The 24,414-nt window shown below is 45.7% G+C and overlaps 1 protein-coding gene across 1 annotated transcript in view; it reads left to right on the top strand.

The window, feature by feature from the left end:
• CEP78 (centrosomal protein 78) overlaps positions 1-24,414 on the top strand; it is a 1,593,497-nt gene that overhangs the window by 1,030,369 nt on the left and 538,714 nt on the right. The window contains exon 11 of the mRNA XM_069625901.1: positions 16,459-16,504. Coding sequence (XP_069482002.1) covers positions 16,459-16,504 — 46 coding nt within the window. The remainder of the gene's footprint in view (positions 1-16,458; positions 16,505-24,414) is intronic.

Genomic DNA, 24,414 nt, shown 5'->3' with positions numbered 1-24,414 from the left:
TGCCAAGTACAGAAGATACTGGGAAAAGGTGGCCCGAGGAGCAATGAAGAATATACAGTGGACACAAGCAAATGACTGTGACGCTCCATTGGGGAGGACCCAGCTGTACAACATAAACACGGAGAAAGGACTTACTGAGAAGCGAAGCAGGCATGAAGCCTGGCAGAACCGGGAAGTTCTAACTTGGAAGCAAGAAGCTACGCTGGAGAAGCAAGTCTCCAGTTGGGAGGATGCCGACAACAGGATGCCAGAGTCCTTCGCAGGCTGACGCATAGCAGGCCCGACTAGAAGTTGGGGACGGACTGACAGTGGCGTAAACCCGAGGAGGTGGACCGAGGGATCCATTAACTGCACCGACATTGCCTGGCTGGAGACCCTGCAGAATCAAAGCACGGCAGCAAGGAGCTTAAGTAAAGCGTTCAGTGGGAACGCAGCAACCCAAAACCTGGTGACGAACTGGTGACATGCCCCCACCAGAGAAGAGGTAGTGGGAGTCACGAGAGACCCGGTAGGAGATTGGGGAAGGATGACGAATGTAACAAAGGCATTGGGAGTGATCTCACTCATCTCAGTAGTTGTGCCAAGACTACCAAATGGGAAGAAGACATCAGGAGTAATCTCCCTGGTCTCAGTAGTTGTGTCAAGAGTATCGAATGGATTAATCAGGAGTAATCTTCCTCGTTTCTAGAGTTGTGATAAAAGTATCAAGTGCAAGGATTATATCACAATTGTAAGGAACTCATGGTGGCAACAAGTAAGACAGACACAATTGATCACAGTTCAAGGGAGTTCATTAATCAATGAATGCTAAATACAGGATGCCTAATCTAAACCTAAATCTTAGCTGGGAGCAAGCGTCGACCATCAAATGGAAATAAGGCCGTCGTAGTGGTGTTGTGTAAAATAAAAAAGGGCCTATACTAAGAAACATATTGCCAAACCTTACAACTAATTTCAAAAAGGGTGTGGGGTGGTTTTCAAGGAAAGAAAGAAGTGTTCTCAATAATACGTCAGGATGCAGTGGCTTGGGCATGTTTCCAGCACGGGGTAACGTGGGATCTTGGATCACAGCACAGTTCTCAAGCTTTCCCCAGCACGAGACAACCATTCCGGCTTCAACTTCTCAGAACCTTCGACAGCCAAGCCTCTTTTCAACAAAAGTCTCTTGTCTACGAGGGCCAGTTAAATAACAAACAAACACAAAGTTCCTCTTCTCCCGTTTGCCTTTGGGTGATGGTGACGCCTTCACCCCTGGATCTCCCTCGCTCGGGTGCTGACCCGTCATTAACAGTTCCTTTTCTTAATGGACTTTGGATGACAGCTTCCCCCCTCAATTTGCAGTTCTCAGGATCGTCGAGGACCAAGTCTCGTTTCCTTTGAAAGTCTCTTGCCTTCGAGGGCCTGATGTGTTCAAATAACAAAACAAAAAGTTTCTTCAACAAGATGAAAGTTTGTTTTTTGGTTCCACTTTAGGGTGAGGATTTTTCACCCCTGGTTCCCCCTCTTCCAGGGGCTGACCCTTCTTTTCTTTCAGCCTCCCTTCTCTGGGTTCACAACGGCTTTTCCTTTGCTCACAAATCTTACTGTCTTTTTAAACAGTTCCAGTGGACATCCGTCGGCCGGCTTCACTCTTGCCAACTTCACATTTACTTTACTTTCAAGTGTTGCGGGATTCACGTCCCTTGATTTCTCTCAATGCAGGATTCACTTCCCTTGTTTTCACTTAGTTTGCAGATCAAAGTCTTTCGATTGTACAGGGATTTTACTAGACCTCCTGTATGACCACTGTGACCTCTTTCAGCGGCTCTCCTACTGCCTTCTGATACCTGTAGTTTCCCTCAGACCGGGATCGACCAGAGTCTCTCGAGTTAGCACCCACGTGGTGCCAATTTTCCCCATCAGCTGGTCTCCTTTTAACACTTTTCACAGTTCATTGAACTTGGTTCAAACTTGCCACTTTCCGATTCTAATTCAACACAGCCAGGTTCTTACGGCTCTCCCCGCGACTCACCGGCTGTGATGAACCGCTTGGCTTTTGGCTTCACTGGAATGACGTCCAGTTCCACGGTCGCGGGAGCTTCCCTCGCTCCTGCTTATCAGCGTTGGCTTGCCCCAGGTACCGTTGACATCTGCTGCAAGACACGTGTGCTATTGTTCGCAGCCTTATGTCCTCTTCCACAAGGTTTTGCGGGCCTAGGACAAAAAGGGCAAGGTCAATTCTCTCCTCGTCGCCCTCTTGATTCCTGCTGCCCTTCTCCTTCTCTTGAACTGCTGTGCCTGGTTAGCTGTGCCATCATGCTGTCTGCCATGCTCACACTGTGCGCTCTTGCTCAACCTTTTATCCCTGTGGGGAAAGGAAAGGGCCAGCAGGTGTGCGTGATTCTGATCAATTGCCTGACCCTTGTATTGGGACACGTCAGGTAAATGGCTCTGATGTTAGTCCGTTCTCTAGTGTGTCGTGCAAAAGATGTTTGTGTCGGAAAAGGGGGGTGATGGACAGTGGTTTTGAATGTCCTACGTGATAGGATGGGGAAAAGGTGGGGAAGGAAGGGGGATACCACTTCTCACGCATGAGTGTCCCACTCCTCGAAGACCCCCATCCAGGTGTTCCTCCCTCACTGGTGCACCCCCAGGATCTGGATCCAATAGCGATGGCCATGTCCTGGTCACCTGATGACAAGATCCCCGGGGACCGGCCAGGGGAGACTCCTTCAGGTTTCTTGCACAAGTGATCTTCCTAGTTTAAGTTGTCAAAGAGACTACAAGAGAAGAACATATCGGAAGTAGTCCCCCTCAACACTTTATTCTCATGAGGGACACTAAAGCTAAAGAGTGCCACAAGAACAGTCTTCTTTATCAGAGTGTTGAACAGAAACAAGGACACTATGGGAACAATTCCTCTTATACTCACTGACAAGAGGGAGGTAAAGAAAGTCATGGTTAACTGTGTATTGGAAACAGGAGTATATAACTTTTGAGCAAGCCCTGAGAGAAGCCTGGGAAGAATTGCCAACATTGATCAAAACGGTTGCATGAAGTTATCCAAAGGTGGCCAACGGCTGCACCAGGTGAAGGGAGTCATTCTCCTGGTTATCCTTATAATTATTGAATCAGAAACTAAGGAAAAAGTTTACCAAACTGAAGGCTGACCAAGTTGACCAGGAGAAGATTGCAGTTGATGAACTGTTGTAGCAGCAGAATGTAGTCATTCTCCTAGTATTGGTTACAAGTGCAGAAGTTGAACTGTTTTCAAAAACTAATAAAAACACCCCCATAGGGCTTATCCCATTGAACCAGGTGAAGGGAGTCATTCTCTTGGAACTATTTATGTTAATGTCTTTTGTTAGTGGTAGGGCTAGAGTAGGCTAGTTTGGATAGAGGATGGAAACTTTGAGTTTGGCAACCACCCTGATCATGAACACCCAAGTTATTCTTTAGGTAGGGAAGCCCCTTAAAACATAGGGAGAGACAGGCCTTTTTCATTATTATTTAAATAAAGATCCTAGTGAAAATGCCACCCTTTGTCTGACTCCTTACTCCAGCATGTCACAATGTATAGCCAACTACACTCTCTTTTGCGCAATGCTTGGGTTCCTCCGAAAAACACTGTTTTACATTAGTGTTTACCTTGGAAACCACTTTGACACACCCACTTTCCCCAGGGATGAGACTCAGCAGAGAACCCTTGGCCCAAACTCAGTGGGGTGGAATTGGCTGCACCCAGGTGCAGACGTTCTGTAAAGATGGAGGCAACCAAGGTCCCCCCATGCTACTAATCTACTCTATTAGACTGCACCAGGCGTGTGGCAACTGTATATGACCATTCCAAGTACCTCAGTGACTTAGGAAATACTGCATCTTGACAACCACAGCCATTTGGTAATTTCTCAATGAGCTTCCAGACACTCAGTCTGGGTTCAGGTACTTGTTTGAATGTTGTCACCCCTATTACCAACAGAGAGAGCCACTTTTACTTTTACATTGCTTACCACCAGGCCAAACATCCTTTTCGTTGTTCAAGGAGCTTTACATATCTTCATCTTGATTCCTTTCTCTTTCTCTCTCTTATTCCTGTTTTCTTTCTTTCTTCTTCCACCCTTTTCTCTTTCTCCATCTCCTGTTTGTTTCCATCTTCTAACTTCTTCTCTTTAGCATCGTCTATGCCATTTCCATCTAGTTTTAATATTATTTGGCCTCCTATCCATTTATCTGACACAATTGTTGTCTCATCCTTTTCTCCCTGTGTGCCTCTCGCTCTTTGACCTTCTTCCTCTTCTTCTGTTAGCTACACTTTGAAACTATGCTGTGCGTCATTATCTACCTGCAGCGACAATGGTATTTACTTGTGCCCTTTCTTTCCCCTTATGCTATCATCATCACTATACAATGGAGGCAAATATTTGGGTTTGGTATACCCTGCATGAGCCTTTAATGGATATCGTCCCTGTACGGTTGAGGACAGGACACTAATCCGAGGAGGAGTATGAAGTGTAGGTGATATGCACCTTTCGTCATGCTGTTTAAGCATCCATTCTTTCTTGCTTGGCTCCACTACCCCTTCCTCGAACATTTTCCACAGCTCGAGTATACTTGGGGCCCCATCATGAGTTGGGCGGTATCCCGGCACTAATTGCGCTGGTATACAGACCAGTGCAATAAGCGTTACCGCAACTCAGTCCAGCGCAATTCGCGCAGGATCCCGAGTTGCTGGGGGGGTGGTAAATTCCCATTGGGTTCCAGCAATAACAGCACCGAAAATGGCCTTGAAGCTGATGCATTCACCTCCTGCTCAGACCAGGAGGAGAATGCCCCGGAACACGTGATTGGGTGGAGCGGTAAATGCGGTGGAAATAGCGTTAACACTGCATTTTACTGCTCCACCCAATTCGTGATGAGCCCCTTAGCCTGTTTAATTGCTTTCCCTCAAGTATGGCATGTAAATACAAGTGTGGCATGTAAATAGGTGCACATGTGTTGCAGCACCTCTTTAGATTGAGTACCTTCTTGAGGCCAAGGCATATACATATTGCCAGCCTTATCTTTAACCCACTGAACGTGGTATTTGAGTATCTTGTCTTTGTATCTGGGAAGTGACTTACACAAATGGGCAATGGGGGTATCTGACATAATAACAATATAAAACACAATTTACCAATAATCAATGAACACCGCTTCATCCCTCGCTCACCTTTTCACTCTTTTTTGTACCCATCCTCTGAAGAGTTTTCTGCAACATTAACACACCCAGGTCTCTCTCCGAGACCATGTGTTCCAGAATTCCTTCCATAAGCAGCACTACAAAACTGCTGCCCACACTCTAAACCACTTTAACTTGTGAACAACTCAAATTAACTCTTCTACTAACACAACAAACACCTCTATTACCCTATGCTATAGCAGAACAAAATAAAATGGTTCCCACAATCATTAACATAATTCACCATCAGTCTTTTCCGACCCTTGTCAGAGGTTTTCAATCTCTTAATCTTTCCAATATCTCACAAATCAATAATACACAAACACTAAATTCTCAGTTTGGCCATGAACATTTTATACTCACATCCACAGATCTCCTGAACCTCTGCAGCCTCAAATCTCCTTTATCTGCCTGCTCCATCCTCCGCACGCAGCACTGGGCGCCAACTGGGGTACCTGCCGACCTTGTTTCTTAGATGCGCGTTATCCTGCTCTCCTCGCTGCCCTCGCTGTCCAAGAGAGACGGCGAGAAATCCTACATAGTCCACAAAACTCCTAGGGAACCATCCTCTGCTACCAAATGTAGAAATGGGCTCAATTGGCTGCACTAATAAAAACAATACTCAATAATGGAGTACTCGGAGTGCACAGTAAAACCCAGCTTTATTCAAAAAACAGATATCGGCCGAGACAACATACAAATCGCTCTTAACATTAAAGTGGGCTTGAGCAGATGTTAAGTAATAAACACATCAGCTGCGTTGTCATAATGCGGTATCTTTCACAAAACATTTAAAGGATAGTTTCGGGACTTTTTTTTTATTGTTCCTACGGTTCGGCCATGTGTTTTTAAGCATAAATCGGTAGATCGTAGAAAACTTTCCTATGGACCTTACCCGACTTTTCGTCCATTAACGCACTCGAAATCAGCCGCCATTTTGTGATAATCCTATCATTTCTCCCCATTGACCTGGCTCACCTGCCTTTGCGGCACTAAATCAAATCCCCCGCCCCTGAGCCTGACATCAGCAGATGCGTACCGCCCATTTCCCAACGCCAAAGCACGTTTCGTGTCAACAATCGCTGCGCCTCAGCTAATGAAGTGTCGCCATGGAAATGGCAGGACGCCTCTTTCCTCAATAAGTATAAACACACCGTTTCACAACACACCAGCAGATTTTCGATTCCATTACTCTCTCTGTGTTACTTTGAGTATTCTGTGACTCGTTTCTGTGCTCTGGTCAGCTACCTTTGCCGCTTCTAGGCCTTGTGAACACCTGTACCATCTCTGTAAATTATTTTACTTTCTTTACCACACAATGGCTACAATAATGCCGTATATGTACGAGCCCGAGTACACCGAGGAGGAACTACTGGAAAGGCAAGCACGCGAAAACGATGGGGATTCGGACGGCAGTTGGGAGGACCAGTCAACGGATGAAGAGCCTGGACCATGTCGCATGGACGGCGTCTCCACCTGGTGCACGTGCAATCGGTGCGAGCTAATGCCAACTGAGGAGGAGAACTGCTGCTGCTGTGAAAATTCCGGGTGCTTGGCCTACATTTCGGAAGGCGAGCCAAGTCCGCAATGCATCACCGAGCTGCCAGAGTTCAGGGAAGCCTGCCTCTCACGGACCGTGTTGAGGATGATGATGGTGCTTATGCACGAACTTCGCGGCACTGTTCGTCCGCGTAATCCGAGTAACGAGTAAGTATACTATGGTCGTCTCCCACATATAAAATTACATCTACATATCATTCGAACGCATGTAAATTGGTTCCATATTGTGCATTTTCTAGATAGAATTTTTTTCAAAGCAGAATGACATTTTTTACCTTCATCGACATTGATAAGAAAGTTTTGTCATTTTAATACCGTTTGCATCTTTCTTTTTCACCGGTGGTACAGGCCGGCGGCCTATCGTTGCTTCACTTGGTGGCTTCACGGGAGGCTCGGACACCGCGTTCGGAGAGTAATACCTGCCTGTGCGGTACTTGCCATTAGACAACATTTCCCCAGCGACAGTGGACAATACCGCGGATTTTCCCTGGATGTGCTGCAACCGGAACTTTACAATGTGTAATGTTTATTATTTATGTTCAATTGAAATTAAGATCTAAAATAAAACCCAACATATATTTTAACAATGGTTGTTTTGATTTTTTAAATGAATCTAGTGTGTCTCCATTGAACAGTCTTCCTGTGCCTTGTCTTGTCACACCACATGTCTCCGGCCAGCATCCTCCCTCACGCTGGCCGCCCACCTTCAATCCACATAACCGTTGAACCCATATGCAGCAGACATACATATCTTATTTTGCGGGTTGGCATCAAGCCTCCCGGCCTTGCCTCCTCCCCCAAAAATACTTACCACACCACTTTGTTCAAGCGTTGGCAATAAAAGGCCATTGGATTTTATTGATACAAAACATGGTTATAGGTAAGTAATCAATATGGTTGATCATAATAAATCATCCTTTTGGGCACCGGGTACAGAGATGACCCCCTCTGGCCTGTGCCGCCTTGCCACCACAGGCCAGCCTGCTGCTGACTAACTGCCTAGGCATCCAGGGTCTCCAGGGTGAACTGCACCCATATATTCTCCTGGGAGGGTGAGGTATTTATAAACTCACCCCCCTGCCTTCCATGTACTAGATCCTGCAGCCTGCCTCTTACATGCAGTTAGATGGCCTCTCCTTGGTGAGGCCCTGCGGCAAACGAGTCTTGTCTGCACGACCACCGCCCCAATCCACCCCCCGCCCTATCAAAGGCAGTTCGCACCGGGGTACTTGCGCTGGCAAGTGGAGCTGTCAGGGAGCGATAAAGGCCAAGAGGTGCCAAAGACCATGTACACTTCAAAGTGGTCTATAGAGCATGGGTTGTTGTTCCCATCTCTACCTCCAGACCCCGTGTCTCCTGCCAAGCATCCCCCCTCACGCTGGACGCCCCCCTGCAATCCACATAAGTGTGTCTCCATTCACGAGTCTTCCTGTGTCTTGTCTGCACGACCACCGCCCCAATCCACCCCCCCACCCTATCAAAGGCAGTTCGCACCGGGGTACTTGCGCTGGCAAGTGGAGCTGTCAGGGAGCGATAAAGGCCAAGAGGTGCCAAAGACCATGTACACTTCAAAGTGGTCTATAGAGCATGGGTTGTTGTTCCCATGTCTACCTCCAGACCCCGTGTCTCCTGCCAAGCATCCCCCCTCACGCTGGACGCCTCCCTGCAAACCGCATAATGCCACGACATATTCACGTCATTCATTCACAAACACACCCCTGTTTCGAATTCTTTATAACCCACTTCATATTTCTAATGAGAACTTCTTTGCGCTTTGCTAGTCAACCCGTGAAGGTGCTGGTTATCTGCTCTTCGTCTCTGTGAACTTCCGTGACCACTTCGAGCAAACTCGTCAGTTTGCAACCTGTGAACTGCTCCCTGTTCTACGACAAGAAACTACTCTGATCCCTGCATCTAACTGTTTGTTCGTCAAGGTAAGGCCATGTACCATAATCATTTTGCGTCCAATTTTTTAATTTATATCTATTTGCTAGTAGTCATCAAATTGCATCCGTGTTTTCTTTTCGTTCAAGACAGTACATGCAAGGAACTAGTCACATGTTCTGAGTTTAGTCAAATTATTTTTCTATTTTTTTAAAGTTATTCAAATACTTATCCGCATGTGAATAACGTGTATAGTTCCAAGAACCAAAACGAACCTTGCATTGAACCTTTTATGTGTCATTTAATTTTTTAACACATTGGTATTCATAGAGAATTGTTGATCTTTACTTTTCAGAACTTTCCACAATGCCTGCCTGTTCCATTGGCGGTTGCCCTTCGAAGACCCATAAAAAATCTGAAGGTACTATAATGCATGTTTTCCCTAAGACAATAGATCAGATAAGAGAATGGGTCCGATATTGCGGATATCCACCGTCTGAGCATGAAAGTAGAGTCCTAGAAGTCTTTGCGGACAAGAGGGGTGATCGATACCGCATCTGCAGCAGGCACTTTAGCTCAGACATGTACTCCACATCATTGCTAATAAAGAAGAACACACCGCGAGCGAAGCGAAAATTGCTCTCAACCGCTATTCCCACTCTATTCGTCCACATCCCTCCACTGGTGAGTCAAGTTTACGGATTTAGCTCTCGGCCTTGCGGTAGTGTGGAGCATTAGCTAACAATAATTTCCCCATTTATGTATCCACTCAATATGAAGGCGGAAGATTCTCCATCCGTGTCGTTATTGCAGTCATCAGCCACTTCAAGCGCCTATCGGGTAATCTTACTTAGCTATTCTGCCACTGACTTGTTTTAGGCATGTAAATCAATAGTTTTAATTTATCGTGTAATTATTTTACCTAATGGTACACCCTAGTACTCGTCCTCTAGTCTTTGTTTTCAGTTATAATTATTGTTATCCAAAATAATGCAAGTACTGTCTTTCAGGGAGATGCTGAGGAGTCCAACGCATTGACGACAACCTTTGATGTCACTCAGATGCTCGAGGTACGTTTCCGGACAGTTCCATCGATGGAGATCATCAGATCTTGCATTCTTGTAGCGTGATTGTTACACACAATGTTTCTTTCGTTTTTAGCCATTGATGATATGTCCTTCTGTCCTCGCCCTCCTATGTGTCTTCTTTTTTCAATATTGTGTTCATTACTAATGAAAGTCCTATGTTTCAGGGAGTCGATGGAGCATTAGTCCAAGAAGAAGGGGGAGCATGCAGTTACGGGTCGGCGCAATGGTCTACAAGAACATCACCCCTAGTAGTTGATGCAGATCTCTGGGTGGTGACACTTCCAACGATCGAGCAAATCGAATCATATTTAGATATCCATTACTTATTTTAGACAACTGATCATTTTTGCAGGTCTATTTAGATGAGCCGTTGACGCCTGCACAAAGTTTGTTCTTTTTAACAAAATAGAAAACTATACTAATGCAATTACTGTGTTTCAGGGAGTTGCTGAAGCGTCATCTTCAATAATATCATCAATGGAAGTCTATGCGGAGCCCGAGGTATGGATCTTGACAGTTCCATCTAACTAGATCAACAATGCGTGAATAATTGTCGTTTGAATGTTCTACACAATGCGTTCATTCGTGTTTTGCTATTGAGATGTACGTGGGTATTGGTCCCCAAGTACATTTTGTGTTTTCAATATTATTATACATACTAATGAAAGTTCTATGTTTCAGGGAGTCGATGGAGCGTCAGTGCGTGATGGATGTGCTCATCATGAAAATATAGTCGTTGCAGCGCAAGAGGTAGTGGAGACATGCACACACGAGTCGGAGCAACAGCGTCCTGATGTTGAAGTTCGAGGCAAGAAAGTTTCAAAGAAAAGAAAGCAAAAGAAGGTTAGTGTCCTGGTCACTATATTATGTTGTTTTTCACTGTTAATAGTTCAATACTGTAAGTTGTGTTTAAACTGAACATCCCTTTTCCAATCTGTCCTCTAGTTGCGAGTGGGTGTACGAACTAGATCTACACAGACAGTGAAGCGAACGAGAGATGTTGCTTGTCAAACCTTTTGGCAGGGACTTGAGACTGGAGATGCATCGTGCCAATGGGAAGAATATGAAGTGATTGACAACGGAGCTATACCACCACCAGCCATTGATAGTGAATGTCCTCCTGGTAGTTTGGATGCAGTCGGAGATCAATTCACAGAATCCACACCCGCAAAAACTAAGACCGCGAGAAAGTTGAAGAAATTGTTTTATTCACCCATCGCCGGAGAAGGAACAGATGTTGCAATGGAAGAGAATGAAGTGGACGACAATGAAACACCATCAATATCACTGAACATAGCGGAAGACGATATCAGAGATTCTACCTTTCACGTGAGTGACATGTCCTCAACGTTACAGGCCGATCCAGCTGGGATGCAGAGTGACAGTATAAGGAAAGAGGCCAAATTCATTGTATTCGATAGTTGTTTGATTGATATTATTATTAGGATGAAATGTGGGCATTCGGTTGGTGGGGAAGTATGTGGGGAGCCATTGATTAATGTGACTTGTGCAATTTGAGGCACTAACCTTAAAATAGATGCCACCTGTACAAAATATCATCCTTTCTCATGGTCTGCACAACCCATGCTGGGGCAACTGCCAGCAGGCAATCTACTTTGTGCAGCGGCCGCACTTTTTAGTGGTTCAAGTTTTAAAAATTTAGAGTATTTCTTTCAGTTTGTGGGAATCCATTTCATTGCGAAAACTCAGTTCTACAAATACCAAATCGATTATCTATTTCCAGCCATTAGCGAAGCTTGGAGAATGGAAAAAATGTCTATTGATAGTACATTCGCGGGCAAACGGTTCAGGCTAGCCGGTGATGGACAGTGCGACAGCCCAGGATTTTCAGCCAAGTACTGCACCTACCACTTTCAGGACATGGAAAGTAAGAAAATTGTGTCACAAAGTACATCCTCAGTGGCCATGGAGAAAGTTGGCTTTGTAGCATAATTGCAAAAACTAAAATCGCAGGAAATGGTGATCGACCTGATAGCCACGGACAGACACGTTTCAATTGCCAAGACAATGAGAGAAGAGTACAAAAATATAAATCACCAATTTGACGTATGGCATCTTGCAAAAACAATCAATAAAAAAATGTCGGCTGCAGGTAAAAAAAAAGATATGCAAGGTATTTCACAGTGGTCCATGTCAATCAGCAACCATCTTTGGTGGAGCTCAAAAACATGTGGAGGGTCGTTGGAAATTCTACTGGAAAAATGGCGGTCAGTAATGCTACACTGTAGCAACGTTCACCGCTGGACCACAAACCAACATTTCCACAATTGTAAAAATGGCCATTTGTCCACAGAGGAGGCACGGAAGAAGAAGTGGTTGATTCCTTCATCACCCACTCACAAAGCCATTGAAAAGATTGTATTTGGTAAAACTATAACAAGAGATTTGAGGGGACTCACGGAATTCTGCCACACAGGAGATTTGAAGGTGTTCCACAATATGTGCCTAAAGTACAGGCCAAAACGATTGCATTTTGGCATGGAGGGCATGATAAATCGGACTCTTCTAGCGGTCTTGGCACATAACCATAATGTTGGCCGTCAACAAAGTAGGACGACCGGAACTTTAGGGACGCTTCGCTACAATAAGGCCTTCACTAAAAGAAGTAAACAATGGGTGATCAAACCAGTGTTTCAGGATATGCAATATGAGTTTATTGAGAGACTTATTGTTGATGTCCTAGATAGGCACATACATGGAGTTGTGAACGAACCTGTGCAGGGGACAACTGCATTGCCACCCAACATTGCCTCTGTTCCATGTCCACCTAAAGCAGAGCTCATTGAGAAATACACATCACGGTTTAAATGATTGTAATTTGATTGTCTGTCCTCTCGAGTCTCCTCATGTTGCAGGCCCATTGAATATGTGTATCTATGTAATGTGTAAATAAAAGTGATTGCTCAGTGTACATGCAATGTGTCTCTCCACCGTTGCCCCTCCCTTCACCGTGCAGTTGTGCGAACCACCCGGGTGTCACCTGTGACTTTGCTCTGGAGTCTCCTCATGTCGCAGGCCCATTGAATATGTGTAGCTATGTATTGTGTAAATAAAAGTGATTGCTCAGTGTACATGCAATGTGTCTCTCCACCGTTGCCCCTCCCTTCACCGTGCAGTTGTGCGAACCACCCGGGTGTCACCTGTGACTTTGCTCTGGAGTCTCCTCATGTCGCAGGCCCATTGAATATGTGTAGCTATGTATTGTGTAAATAAAAGTGATTGCTCAGTGTACATGCAATGTGTCTCTCCACCATCGCCCCTCCCTTCACCATGCAGTTGTGCGAACCACCCGGGTGTCACCTGTGACTTTGCTCTGGAGTCTCCTCATGTCGCAGGCCCTTTGAATATGTGTAGCTATGTATTGTGTAAATAAAAGTGATTGCTCAGTGTACATGCAATGTGTCTATCCAACCTTGTTCATTTGCGCATTAAATTAAACCAAACAGTAATATAAATCATTTTTCAAAAAATATAGAATGTCTCCGTATTTATGGTTCTCTGGGGCTGCAAATGCACGCAGACAAAATGCAAAGATGGAGTGTAAATTTCAAGTCCTGTGAGATGGCCTTACACTGAATGTAGCTAACTAGGAATGTGTGCTCATTCAAAGTGAAGGTCAGCTGCTTTGATTTTTTGCTCGGGTGCCGGAATGGCCCACGACTCAGTATAAGGTTCTATTGTTATTTGACCTTGACAGGCCGGGACCATCCCGAAAGACTTCTTTTTGGGGGTGTGGTGCAATAACGTAAACGATAATGAATATAATTTCAGAAACGAAAGCCATTTAATGTTCGTTCATTTGAAGAAATAACGTCGGCATAGAAGGAGTGGTATTTCGGGGCTGCCCTATGCACAGACACAATGGAAAATGCAAATATAATGTAAGTAACTCTTTAGATGAGTTTATACCGCAATTTAATTACTATACAGTAGCTTTAAAGACGGGTTAAGTTGTACTTGTTCGTTCTATGTGGCATATTGTTTTGTACCGCGCACTATCTTGAGGAGAACCATCTCCTTTTACGGAAGCACCTCAAAACCTTCCTCTTTGCTTCTGCTTTCTCTCTCCCTCTCCCCTGCTACAACTGGTCCACTGTCTGCGACCTCGGTCCTGGGCCCTTCCACTCTCCACCTGCACTGCCTCCCTGTCAACCCCTGCACTGGGGGACTGTCTCAGTATCCTACAGCCCCCCCTTCCCAGCACTTGTTCTGCACTTACCTTGCACTCGCCACCAGCTGGCCCTATGTATTTATTATTTTATGCTACTTACCTTGTACTCCACTTCCCCCCTCCCCTTCCCCTTGCACTTTTACCTTCCCCCTACCCCTGCACTTGCGCGATCTGAATGACACCTGGCCTAGTAGGATCGTTGTCTGTCTTCTCCTTGTTCTCCCTGCCTCGCCACGCCTTGAAACACTTGTGTATAGGCGCGTTGCAAATGCCATATTATATCATATCAGTGACGAAGTGGTCCACTGGCGCTCAGGCGGCTCTGAAAAAGGTGGAGGAGAGGGGGTGGGTTACTGGAAATGACATATAATACCCAGTTGCACTGTCCTAGCTATGAAATAATTTCCCGACCTAATATATAAAATGAATAATTTTAATAAAGATCTGATGGTGAGACTAATTTCATTTTTTATGTTTTTAAAACAGGTACATTCTTCATTATTGTATGTGTCACGAGTACCAGACACCGGCGGATGGCTTTTACAACCGCCAGTTGCTTCTCCGCGTGAACAACGTTACCACCCTGACCATTTTATGGGACGATCGCCAAGTACAAGTATGCCCTTACGCGGTACTAATGGCTAGATGCAACATACATACCGTTGTGGTGGCCTAGTGCCTCGTCGTTGGAACAGCCATGCGATTATCAGTGCGACTGAAGAGCTTATTTTATCGTAAACCAACACCCTGTGTACTACACACGAACATCGCTTGCCTCAAGACGAACTATTTTGGATCGAGAGCAAAGAAAAATGCAAATCGCTGAATATTCTCTAAACATTTGATGTCAAATAAATGTACTTTACCAAATTTACAATCTTGCGGTTTGATTTAAAAGTACAGTTTCATATTCCGAATTGTGGCGCGCTGTGTTGTGAGCTGATCTGTGTTGGTTTCCGGGTTCTGTCTGGAGTCGCGTAGAAGACGCCTGGGCGCGTTTGCCTACGCAGCACAGTCACATCACGGATAGAGGCGGGGAATATGAATGTTTTGATAAAGTCTGTTTCAGGGGCGGGGGATATGATTTAGTGCCGCAAACGCAGGTGAGCCAGGTCGATGGGGGGAAATGATAGGATTATCACAAAATGGCGGCTGATTTCGAGTGCGTTAATGGACGAAAAGTCGGGTAAGGTCCATAGAAAAGTTTTCTACGATCTACCGATTTATGCTTAAAAACACATGGCCGAACCGTAGGAACAATAAAAAAAAAGTCCCGGAACTATCCTTTAAGAGACAGAGGTATTTGTGCAAGAGGCTATAGAGAAGGCTGGTATGAGGTGTCAAGGTGGTCATACAAGGGTCAAGCCAAACCCCTTGTACAATCAAAAGCCTTTGACACATGTAGAAATTGTGAACTGGGTAAATTTTGAACCCGACTGAGGGAATTGTGAAACTGGTATTTGCACCCGGCTCAGGGCAACACTGAACGAACTGTGATATTGTGAAGCGTGCATTTGACATAGAATAACAGTGAACCAGCGAGACATGATCACCCATCGGAAGGCTCTGTTTAAATTGGCAAGTTCTTTGAGAGGCTAACGCTGAAAAAAGGATCGGAGCCCTGCTGAGGGGGATCCTAGGGTGAAGAATAACCACCCGACGTGAAGGTTACCAGAAGGAACTGTTTTTCTTTCGTTAGTTTTGGCATATCGGGCCCTCTGAAACAAGAGACTTTGTATGAGAACAGACTTTGGCACAGAAGGCCCTGATGATAGAGAAAAGGAACTGTAAACTCATGCCAGAAGCCCATGAGTGTGCTGTGTTCTAGAGTCCCGCCTTGTTCCTGTGCTAAAAACATGGGGCAGGGTGACCCCGCCATAAAATCCTGACTTATTCTTTTCTTGTGAAACATTACCCCACACTTTTTTGTAGCTTAGCGGTAAGGATTGACAATAGGTTTTTTAGTATTGGCCCTTTTTATTTGACTAGACTCCACTAGGACTGTATTATTATTATTTGATGGTCGTAGCTTGCTCCCATCTTAGATTTAGGGTTAGATTAGGCATTTATCTCACACATTTAACAGTTTAATAAACACCCTTGAACTGTGATCACTTATGTCTGTCTTGCTTTGATACCATGCCTTCCTTAAAAGGGGCAGTAGGTAACACCTGAATGTTCATCTGCCCCATTACAAGAGGAAATGGATTATCGGTCAGAAACATTGTTTCATGCAGGTAAGTAACGTCCTTTGCCTGAAAAGGTTGCAGACTGTGTGCATTGGGGCCTGGAAATCATCTAAAATGTATAGTTTCTTAACTTGTACTATCAAACAATACCACTCTGATCATTTATGTTGACGTGTACTTTAAAGTAGTATTATTAGCAACTGGATCGAAGATTGAACCCGTTCTAGCATGTTTCCTATCTTCCAGTTGTTCTAATAGAAATTATTGAAATTGCTGTTTCTCTTATTATATTGAATATTTCATTCCATTTTTTTCTTCTTTACCCTCTTGCTTCAAAACAATGTTTAGTGGATTCCCTTTGGATCAGACCCATGGCTCTCCTCTTCACTTGCAGGTACGGATTTATTAAGAACTTTAGAAAAGTGAAGCAAACTAATTTGTTGCAACAAAATAATTTACTGTTTTATTATTCATCATTGTATCTATCTCCCAATGTGTATGTTTTCTATCAAAATAAAAAAGAACAATATCCATAAAATATTTAACCAATGTAACTAAATGTCCAACAAAAGATTTATTGCAAGAATGCACCATGTAGCACAAACAATCCATGCTTTAGCTATCCTTTCCAAAATGCAGGTGAAACTGGATTTCTCCATTTACGAACAATCCACTATTCAAGCTATTGTGGTTGCCATGTAGATAGATGTTTTATTGCAAGGCTTTTATTTAGTGTCCCTCAAATTATTATTTGCTGAAAGGTAAAATGCCATACCAGAGTACATTTAAAATCTTGGAAAATGTCTTTACTACATAATCAATAAGATAAGGACGCATAATCCTATGGGCTTCAAGTCTCAAATGTGCTAAATTCTTTGTATTGGGAGTGGTGTGCGATCATTAGAAATTATCATTCAGATAGTCCTTTATCTAATAGTATAATGTTTGTATTCATTAATGCATTTCGCAAAATCAATTCAAATGTGCCTGAATGGCAGTGAGCCTATTTCAAATAGTATAACATTTGTATTTTATTGTTGCATTTCTCAAACGCAATTCAAATGTGCTTAAATGGCAAAGAACCAGTGAGCCGACATGTGTTTCGAGAATAGGTTCTCTTCTTCAGGGCTGTTAAACAATAACTGTTTGTCAACAAAAGCATTTAGCATATATTTCCAACTAGTAGTATTAGTAATGTGTGTACAACGTATGCATTTTTTTAGCAACTCTAATATGGACAGTATAACCTCTAACTTCTGTTGTACTGTCCTAAAGAAGTATAAATGCTTGTCAAATGGTTCTTACACAGAGTCACCACTGCAGTTATGAATTCCTCTTTACAAAGGTTGATAGAAGTGTCTGACTCAATCTCGTAGCTTGTGTGCACTGTCGCTACTCTGTTGAAGCTTTAATGTAATTGTATTGAACTTGTGTTTAGTAGCACAGAAGAAAAACGCTTGCCTGTCAAGGTGTGCTGTAAGTAAATAAGCTTGCACGTCTGATAACGCCGAGCTGGAGGTGCGAATGTGCTGGTTTCCCAGCGTAGCAGTTTCTTCTGCCAAGACAAGGGCACATGACAGTATTTAATATCGGGGCACTAGGACGCTCATTCCCCTTCATGGGAGGTGCTGGCTGCAAAATGGAATAACAATTCCATTTTGAACAACAAACATAGAAATGGGGACACTGGTATTCATGTGTGGTTGCGAGCTACATGCCCTATGTGCTTACCATTTCTCTGCAACTCAGTTGTTTTCTCTACTGTGTGTGGCTAAATGTTCTTTGAATACCACCCTTTTCTTCTTTTTCAATGATTTGTGATGAATCCAGTGAAGTAATCACAGATTACCTGGCGGTGACCTCCTCCCATGTGATCAGATCCTGACCCTAGGTGCAGTTTCATGAGAGAGGATCACATGGGAGTAGACACCTATCGGAGAGATGTCATGACTTCACTGGACGAGGTGCAGTATCTCCCCCTTTGCCATGAGGACGATCCTCTGATGCCCCAGACCCTCATGACATACTGTCAGATATGTGCTCCTACTGGTGTGAGAAGTGAACCCTCTTTTTCATATTTTCCTGGCCAAACACACAACCATCACACTAACTCACACTGCTCAAACATAGCAACTTTTTCTTCTAAGGTTCTCTATTGTAAAACCAGTAAACAGAACTATTCCAATACCACGTGTTTAACAACATCTAACTTCAACTCCCAGAATTCTTCAAGTACTGAGATGAGGAAGATGCATGAGTTTGGACCATGTACCAATAACTTGAAACACAATGAGTAGTCAAGCTGTTTTTCTAAAGCACCTGTCTGCAGGACATTTAAACCTAACAAGCAGACTGTTCATAGAGGCAGTGAAGGAGAAGACGTTGGCTCCTGTTCAAGGGCTCACAAACTGTACGTATCTGTGTGGCTGAGTGGAAGAGGCCGCCACTGGAGGGACGTCGAAACAGAAACTGAAGTGCTGTGGAGATACTGGGAGCCACGATGAAGGTCCTGGGCGCTCTGTGAGTCGAGAAGCTGGTGTTCCCCATTTTGGATCCCGATGGGAAGCAGACGTACAATCGCGGAGCCGCGCGGGAGGACGGAAGTATGTCTATAGCCTTCAGATTGGAAAGCAAGTGACATCAGCATGCCGCAGAATCTCCAACTCCAACGGAGATGCTGGAGAAAGCTGGTGAGTCTACCCAAAGCTATTGGGGACCCTGCGGTGTTCCGGCAACTGCGCCAACAGAAATATGAATACTGTAACTTTGTGAATACGACGAAAGGCTTATTTGAATACCAGAAGGCAGAACGGCAAACCCCAATGAACTGTGAAAATCTGAAATGTAAATGTGGGGCCAAACTTAAAGAAACCTACATATATTTCGGAGGCTTGTGGAATCTGCTTATATCACATGCTATGCATAGGCCGACAGCTAGTGGAAGCTGCGGAGTACTACAGTTGTTTTCGAAACTCGTAAAGGGACGTCAACATGGTGTGCCAGTAATATATCCCTAGTGTGACGTCCACTGTACCCATGGTCCTACACGCGTTGCAGTTCCTCATATTGTTTTTTTCTGCCATCATAGACGGAGAGTTAACCGCAGAGTTTTTATTTCAACTAACGCCATTGATTATATACAATTAGAGTTAGTTACTCTTTCTATCCTTTTAATCACTGACTTTCGACAACATCTTTAATGGCGGTGAAAAGGACGAACGTCGGACCAAGACCTTGATTCGACTGACCCCTTGGAAGGCCGCACCGGGCCTCGGCCCACACAGTAGGGAGAGTGGGGGGTGGACATTTCTTAGGGATCGAAGAGAATGCATTTACCCTTTAGCCTCTCTATTCTCGCCTGACTGCCCTTCCAACTAAAAATGGAAAACACACCTTTTAAATTCTGCCCATGTTGTATTAGAAAGTTCCCCTGGAAGGACAAGCACCTGGTGTGCAACCTTTGTCTTCCACGCGACGACGACAAAGGGCATTGTCAAGCTTGTCAGGTCTTCAAAGCAAAAACACTTAAGGACCGAAAGACCAAGCTCCGGGCTCATCACGCCATGCAGGCCGAGGCGGCCATGGATGTGGATGGTGCTTCCAGCAACTGCAGCATCGCCATCTTTTCGGACGACTAAGGCGACGGGGAACCGATAGATTCCCATGTGCTAGCCCCGACCCCAATAGACAGGCCGGCGGCTCTGTTACGGGGACGACACCCGGCGGCAGTAGCACTCACATTACAGCCCGCACTTAACACAAAACCAACAGCAGAGATTTGACAGCAACGTAGTCTACACGCCTGCACACAGCATCGAGGGGGAGGTCCACCAGTTCCCTGTCCTATGGGCACTCGAGGTCTCGATCGCCACACAACAGGCCCCCAAGGTTGAGAGATGATACAGATGCTGTGTCCAAACCATCCACTGAACGTCAGAAAACGTGGATTCAGGCCTCTCCACCATCGAAATTCGACATTGCCCCTCCACCCCCCAAACGTGGAATATGGGCAAAAACAGCAAGAGCTCAAAAATAGGACAGTTGGTGCAGAAGCATGTCCCTAAAAGCCTTTTTAAGGCAAAACATTCCAATAAACACTCCTCAAGGAGCCATCACTCTCACAGGGAGAAGTCTAGTGCATGTCACAGGGAAAAAAGGAGCCTGTTTCCCAGGGAGAAGATACCATAACAGCAGCCTTGAAGAACAAGGGTCAGCCTACACCTCTGCGTCCTTCTACACCTCAGAACCCTGTGTCCATTACGAGTTCCTCTCAATGGACCTCTGAGGACATTGATAGGGTTTTTTTTTTTTTAAATAATTTTTATTATTTTGATCAAACAATACATTAAACAGCAAATAAACATAAAACCAGAAACATCATAAACACTGCACTCCCCCCCGCCTCCCCCCATATGAGCCTGTTTATTCCTTGCTTTCGATATCTGTTTCATGTGTCGGGGTCTCACTGCTTTCAGATCCTGCTGGGGCCACTGCGGCTCCGAACATTTCGGCTATCAGCAGTTTCCATGCCATTAAAGAACCCGTTTCCTCTTCACCCCCAGCGCCACTGGCTTCTTGCCACACAATTGTTTCTGCCTCAGCCCATTTTTGCAGGTCTTTCCACCACACCTCCACTCGCGGCCCTTGACACTTCTTCCACCCCATGGCGATCCTGCGTTTCGCAAGCACGTATGCTAGGTCTTTTAATTTTTCAATATGTCTGTACTTCCGCGTTCTGGGATACCCCCCCAACAGGCAGGCCCAGGCCGAGTCTATTGCTAGTGTGATCCCTTTTCCCGCTAACTTCAGAGCCACTTCCCCCCAATAGGCTCCAATTACTGGGCATGCCCAGAACATATGTATCATGTCTGCATCCTCCTCGTCGCATTTAGGGCAAGCCTGGCGCCCAACATTTCTAAACCTTGATATTCTCCGAGGGGTCATGTAGGCCCTGTGCGTCATGTACAGCTGTAGTTGCTTGAACCTAGCATTTCTCGACACCTTCTTATGATATCCCATAGCCCGTTTCCACATCCCATCCTCCATCGGGGCTCCCATCTCTGTTTCCCATTCTGTTCTCAAGTGTCTCAGGTCCTTCCCGATACCAATCATCAGCATCTCGTACAACCTGGACACTTCATGTCCCCCCTCTGCAGTGTCGTATATCACCTCAACGGTGGTGTTCGGTTCCTCCGCCAACCTGGCTTCGGGCCACCTACTCAGGATCTCCTGTACTATCTTGTGGTAAGTTATATACTGCCCACTATGCAGTCCCGACATCATCCTTAGCTCCCCCAACTCCACGATAGCCCCTTCCTGCCAGATGTCTCCCAAGGTGACTAGTCCCACCGACTCCCAATAATTCCTAATGATTACCCTCAATTGCCCATCTCCATTCGTCAGTGCAACCAGCGGCACCTGCGGGACACAAGGGAAAGGGTCCCCCATCATTCGGCAGGCTCGGCGCCACATGCTCCATCCCAACCATAGCATCCTAGGGCGCCCCCTCACCTCAGAGCTAGCCACCCAAATTATTTCCCGCAAGTAAAAAGGAGCACAATCTCTCGCGAGCAATCTGTGTTCCGGGGTTTCCTCATCAGAGAGCCACCTGGCTACGTACTGCAGTTGTGCCGCTACATAATAAGCCTCGAAGTTGGGCAGTTTGATACCGCCTTTCTCATAAAAGTTCTGCAGTTTCCATAATGCAACTCTGTGTCGGGTGCCATGCCACAAAAAGTCCCTGCACAAGCTGTGTAGTCTAGCAAAAAACGTCCTAGGGATCATATAAGGGATATTGTTAAAATAATGTAAAAGTCGGGGCAGGACCACCATTTTAAGCATAGCCCCCCTGCCCATCATCGTAAGGGGCAACCTTTCCCAAAACCTCATACACTTTCCAATTTTTCCTATAGCAATTTCAGTGTTGCGCCTGTGTTCCTCCTCAACGGAGTGATATACGTCTATCCCCAAATAGCGGAAGGAGCCCACCACCCACGGGATCTGCAACACAGGTAGCCTCTCCACAGGCTTTCCCACGTACCTCCCCAGCGGGAATAGACTAGATTTTTGGGGGTTCACTGCTATACCAGACAGTCTGGCGTACCGCTCCATCACCTCCAAGACATATTGAAGATTCTCTTCCGGATACATTAAATATAACAACAGATCATCCGCGTACAAGGAGATGAGATGCTTTTCCTCTCCTATCTCAATGCCAATCAGCTCATATTGTTGTCTGAGGTATATCGCTAGGGGCTCCAGGGCCAGGATGTATAACATCGGGGACCACGGGCATCCCTGTCTAGTGCCTTTGCCTAGCTGCCATCTCTCGGACACCACTGCCCCCGTACGGACCCTAGCTAACGGTTCACTATATAGCATTCTAGCCCATTTAATGTAACCCGGCCCCATGCCATACTCCCGCAGGGCCGCCAGCAGCCACGGCCACTTCACAGAATCGAACGCCTTGACCGCGTCCAGCGTCACAATCGCCATTTCGCTATCTTGTCCACATCCCCATTCGACCACTCGGTGGAGTCGTCTATGGTTGTGAGTGATGTTTCTACTCGGGACATAGCCTGTTTGGTCAGGGTGAATCAACTTCCCAATCACTCTCCGCATTCTATTAGCCAAGACCGCCGTGAGGATCTTACTGTCCTGATTTAACATCGACAGAGGCCTATAAGAGCTACAGCTATGTCCTGGTTTATTGGGTTTGGGGAGCGGTATAATAATCGCCTCTCTAAGCGACTCCGGCAGCCGTCCCACTTCAAATGCCTCGTTAAGCATGTCTAGCATGGGTGGAAGCACCTCTTCCTGATATATTTTATAGAATTCGCTAGGGAACCCATCTGTCCCCGGGGCTTTACACGTAGGTAACTGCCTCACCGTCTCTTTCAGTTCCTCAAGGGTGATTGGTGCATCAAGTTCCTCCCTTTCCTCGTCACTCACCTTGGGCAGGCCTATGTCCTCCAATACTTCCTCAATCTCATTTTGGTTGCTATCCCCATCATCTACATATAAGGCAGTATAATATTTCGCAAATGCCCCGTTTACTCCCTCCTGAGTATCCACCGTCTCACCCTCCTCATCGGTTACAGTTCTAATCGGGGATCTGGGGGCTTCGCTCTTATATAGCCACGCCAGGAGCCGGCCCGTTTTATCTCCTCCCGCATGTTGCCTTTCTATGTATTTTTTATAGTTTAGATTACTGAGCCTGTCCCAGCATTCCGCACACTTCCGCTGTAGTCTAGATATTTCTTTCGTGTCTGCCTCCTCTCCCTCCAGCTTCTTCTCTAGTTCAGTCTCTGCCTCTTGTAGTTCAGCCATGACCCCACCCAGCAACCCCTTTGACTTAGCAATGGCAACCCCTCGCATCACCACTTTGAAGGCCTCCCATAGAGTGCCCGCTGACTGCACGCTGCCAGTGTTCATTTCGAAGTAAGCAATAATCTCCTCCCTCAGATCCTCCCTGAAAACCAAGTCTTTGAGCGCCTCCGCACGGAGGCGCCATGTTGGTATTCGCGCCCTGGGGGGGCAATACTGCCACCGGAGGACCAGGGGCGAGTGATCCGAGAGAACCCTAGCTTTATATTCTGCGTGGGTACTCTCAGTAACCACGTCCGGGGTGGCAAAGATGTAATCCAGTCTCGTGTATAGCTGATGCGGAGCCGAGTAGTGCGAGTACTGTCTCCCCTCAGGGTGTTTCACTCTCCACACATCAGCCAAGCCAAAGTCTGTTAGCAATCCCTGCAACACCTTGGCCGCTGGGCTGAGCCTAGCCGCCCCCCCGTCCGACCTATCTATTTTTGGGTTCAAGACACAATTGAAGTCCCCTCCCCACACCACCGCAGTCCCCACCCCCGCACTCAGCTTAGTACACAACGTCTTAAAGTATGCCGCCGTGTTTTGGTTTGGGGCATAAGTATTCACTATACATACTTCTCTGTTTTCTAACAGCCCTTTGATTATGACTAGCCTCCCTTCTGCATCTACAGTTTCTTCAATCATCTTAAATGGGACATGCGGCGCTATCCACACAAGCACTCCCCTTGCATAAGCAGAATACGATGAGCCCACCGCTATTCCTTTCCATTTCGTCTTCACCACTTCCAACCTCTCCTTCGTGAGATGTGTCTCTTGCAACAAGGCGATGTCTATCTTCTGTCGCCTCAAGTACAACATAACCTTATTTCGCTTCAGGTAACTGTTGAGCCCTCTAATATTCCAGGTTAATATTTTGAGATCACCCATGGTCTGTCAATTGCTCCCCATCCCCTCCCCCCCCGGCCCTCCCCTTCACAC

The sequence above is a fragment of the Ambystoma mexicanum genome, chromosome 6p (genome assembly GCF_040938575.1).
Source record: "Ambystoma mexicanum isolate Mex_15411 chromosome 6p, UKY_AmexF1_1, whole genome shotgun sequence".
Classification (NCBI taxonomy): Eukaryota; Metazoa; Chordata; class Amphibia; order Caudata; family Ambystomatidae; genus Ambystoma; species Ambystoma mexicanum.
Note: the sequence above shows the minus strand (reverse complement) of the source record. Positions and strands in the feature narration are given on the sequence as shown.